The sequence below is a fragment of the Orycteropus afer genome, unplaced genomic scaffold, assembly GCF_000298275.1.
Source record: "Orycteropus afer afer isolate SDZICR_OR568_19922 unplaced genomic scaffold, OryAfe1.0 scaffold00021, whole genome shotgun sequence".
In the NCBI taxonomy this organism is placed as follows: domain Eukaryota; kingdom Metazoa; phylum Chordata; class Mammalia; order Tubulidentata; family Orycteropodidae; genus Orycteropus; species Orycteropus afer.
The window spans coordinates 19,985,966-19,989,636 of record NW_006921608.1 but is presented as its reverse complement, the minus strand read 5'-3'; the positions used below and the strand labels follow the sequence as shown (position 1 = coordinate 19,989,636).

The 3,671-nt window shown below is 36.5% G+C and overlaps 1 protein-coding gene across 1 annotated transcript in view; it reads right to left on the bottom strand.

Moving 5' to 3' along the window:
* RAD54B (RAD54 homolog B) overlaps positions 1–1,670 on the bottom strand; it is a 126,695-nt gene extending 125,025 nt beyond the window's left edge. Inside the window, exon 1 of the mRNA XM_042783631.1 lies at positions 1,536–1,670. Coding sequence (XP_042639565.1) covers positions 1,536–1,670 — 135 coding nt within the window. The remainder of the gene's footprint in view (positions 1–1,535) is intronic.
* Positions 1,671–3,671: the final 2,001 nt, after the last annotated feature.

Sequence of the window (3,671 nt, the reverse complement as noted above, 5' to 3'; positions counted from 1 at the left end):
TGGAGGTTCAAACCACCAGCCACTCCTCGGAAGGAAGGTTGGGCAATCTACTTCCATAGTGATACCACCTTGGAAACCCAAGGAGGGGGTCATGAGTCAGGGCCAACTCGACGGCACAAAACAACAACAACAACATAGGCAATAAGTATTGTAACTCAATAATATTTTCTTAAATACTTACTTCTCTATATAATACTTCTTTATTTTTTCCAAATTTTTAATTTTACTGTTGTTGAGAACATACACAGCAAAACATACACCAGTTCAATAGTTTCTACATGTACAATTTAGTGACAATGATTACATTGCTTCCTTTTGAGTTGTTCCTCTCTCATTGTAACATAAACTGTTTCCTAAAGTTCTTATCTAATCTTTCAAGTGGCTGTTGTCAATTTGATCCCATACAGATAATTCTTAAAAGACCACAATGCTCAAGGTAGATCTTTTTTTTTTTCCCCACAAGTTCAGCTAAACTATTATTTGGTTTTAAGAAGATTTCAGTGGCCACTTACGAACTTTTAGAGATCTGAGGTACTAGGCAACAAACTAGGAAGTAGAACAGAAACACTAAACATTTTATTAGGCCAATTAACTGAGAATGTCCCATGAAACCATGAGTCTAAACTGCAAACCAAGAAACCAAATCCCATGAGGTGTTTGGCTGTACATAAGCAGCCTCGGCAGCTAATCTTTTTTTTTCACTTGTCATTCTTGTAAATACATCTATCATAAACTTTTCCTAATTCAACTTTTTACAGCTATATAATTTATTGACAGCAATTATAATAATAGGTTGTGCTACCTTACCCTTAATCAATGCGATTTCCCCATCACTATTAATCCCCTCTTTTTCTCCTCCTTTCTGTCCCTGGTAACCACTAATAAACTTTGGTTTCTATACATTTGTCATTTCTTGTCTTTTTATGTAAGTGAAGTCATACAATATTTGTTGTTTTATGACAGGCTTATTTTGCTCAATATGATGTCTTCAAGCTCCATCCATACTGTGGCATGTGTCAAGAGTTTATTTCTCATACTGGCTGAGTAGTATTCCATTGTATGTATGTACCACATTTTGTTTATCCATTTACCTGTTGATGGGCATTTAGATTGTTTCCACCTTTTGAATATTACGAAAGTGGCGTACTTTTTAAATCTCTGCTTTCAAATCTTTCAGGTACATACCAAGGAATGGAACTAATGGGCCACAGAGTAGTTCTAAAAAACCAAGCAGTTCTGGTGGCATAGTGTCTAAGGCACCTGACTGCTAACCAGAAGGTTGGCGGTTCACCCCACCAGCCACTCCAAAGAAGGAAGACGGGGCAACCTATTGCCATAAAGATTTACTGCCTCGGAAACCCAATGGAGGTTGCTATGAGTTGGAATCAATTTGATGGCAGTGGGTTTGGTTTGGTTTTTGGTTAGACTAGCTCTATTGTTAGTTTTTTGAGGAACTGCCACACTGTTTTCCACAACAGCTGCACCATTTTGCATTCTCACTAGCAATGGATAAGGATCTTTTTTTGTTTGTTTACCTCAAATAATTCTGTTTCTGGATTCAGTTTTGTAATTTCTTCATTAGGACTTGGATTACTTCTTCCTGGTGGTATAAATTTTGGTTTTTTCAAGGGATTCCCCTGCAACTGACTTGGTGCTACAGATCGTCTCATATTCAGCAACACTGACCTGAAAAATATTAAAAACAGAAATCATTAATTAATCTGATCAGAAGTATCCTACAAAATAAAAACAGCTCATTTCTACAACCATGACAGGAGCTCTGGTAGCACAGTGCCTAAGGCACTTGACTGCTAACCAGAAGGCTGGCAGGTCAAACCCACCAGCCACTCCTCGGAAGAAAGGTTGGGCAATCTACTTCCATAGCGATACTGCCTCGGAAACCCAAGGAGGGGTCTCTATCAGTCGGGTCCGACTTGACGGCACATAACAACAACAACCATGACGTCTTTAAAAATGTAAGAGAAGAAGCCTGTAATAAGTCATAGAAAACATGTTCAAGAGTTAATCAGATTTTATTTTTCACCATAAAGGTTAATTTATAAGGCTGAAATTGAATGATACATAAACTAGAGTGCATATTATATCAGTCTTGATAATATTAAAGATTAGTATCATGATACAGTCTTTCAAAATCTAAGGAAATAATTATTCACATACATATATATGAAGCATGTTGCTTATTCTCCATTCTATTAATCTACAAGCAGCACCACCCACACCACCAGACATATTATAACCACTAAAAAATGGTTTTTAAATGAACGTTTGAAATCCTGGCAAGTCAAAGAAGACATTTATAATTTAGTTTGTTTTTTACTACCCTATTTCCTTTCCAAAAAATGAAACTTTTTTTGTATAAATAAAGAAATTAGAACCAGGTTTTTTGACTTTTGCTCTATACTATTTTGACCAGTGCTGGACAGACAAGACAAATGGAAATCTAAATGTCCAGAATGAGGGACTAGTTAAACAAATGATGGTATACTAACAGTCTCTTCATTTATCACCAAAATTCTGTCCTTCAGTATTGCAGTTCCCCTAGCTAGGTTCCCCAAGCTAGGTTTTCTTCTCCTCTATGCCTTAGAACAAACTTACCCCTATACAGTGTAGGGAAAGCCCTTTCTCATTTTTATTTGCCTGATTAATTCCACTTTATCCCTTAGAGCTCTTAACTATGAGCCCAAAACCTTCTCCCAAAGACTGGATTAGGGGCCTTTCTATGAATGTACAATCCAAATACTCCCATACTGTAATGAAATTGCCTATTGTTTCTCCCAAGCTACAAACTCCTGGATCAAGTACAAAGTCTTATATTCCATTCATCACTAAACACACAGGAGGCATTCAACATTTGTCTTATGAATGACTCTGCAGCTTTGGGGGGAGGGGCTCCTTAGGAGAATGTTTAATGACATGGGAAAATATTCTTCATATATAAAATGAAAAAATGAATACAAAACATGTTCAGCATTGCCCAATTTTATATTTTAAGAAAAGAGGGACAAAAACATGCGTGTTATGTACAGACTATAGAAAGCAATGGGGTATGAGGGAACTTTTTGGGGTGACAGGAATGGTTTATATAATGATCATACAGGTGATTACAGGGATTTGTATACATCTGTCCAAACTTATCAGTATACACATTAAACTGTACAATGTACATATTTCTATAAAGTGGGTCTTTTTAAGATTAGAAAGACACATGCCAAAAATTTGACATTCATCATCTCTGGGTGTTAGAATTATCAATAATTTCAATTTTCTACCAAGTTCTTTTCTATATATTTCATATTTCTACAATGGAAACATTATCTTTGCAACAAGGCAAGTAGTTAGGTTTTTTAAATTATCATATTTCATCAAATCTAAAATGCCAAAGACTCACCATTAAAGAAAAAAACTCAGCCAACTAAACTGTGACATTCCATGGACTATGTGACATTCCCGAATTTCAGAGATGTTAAAATGAAATATGCAAATATTTGATATTAAACAGACCTTAATATAGTTGGAGCTCTGGTAGCATAGTGGCTACGGCACTTGACTGCTAACCAGACGGCTGACGGTTCAAACCCACTAGCCACTCCTCGGAAGGAAGGTTGGGCAATCCTACTTCCGTAGTGATACTGCCTCGGAAACCCAAGGAG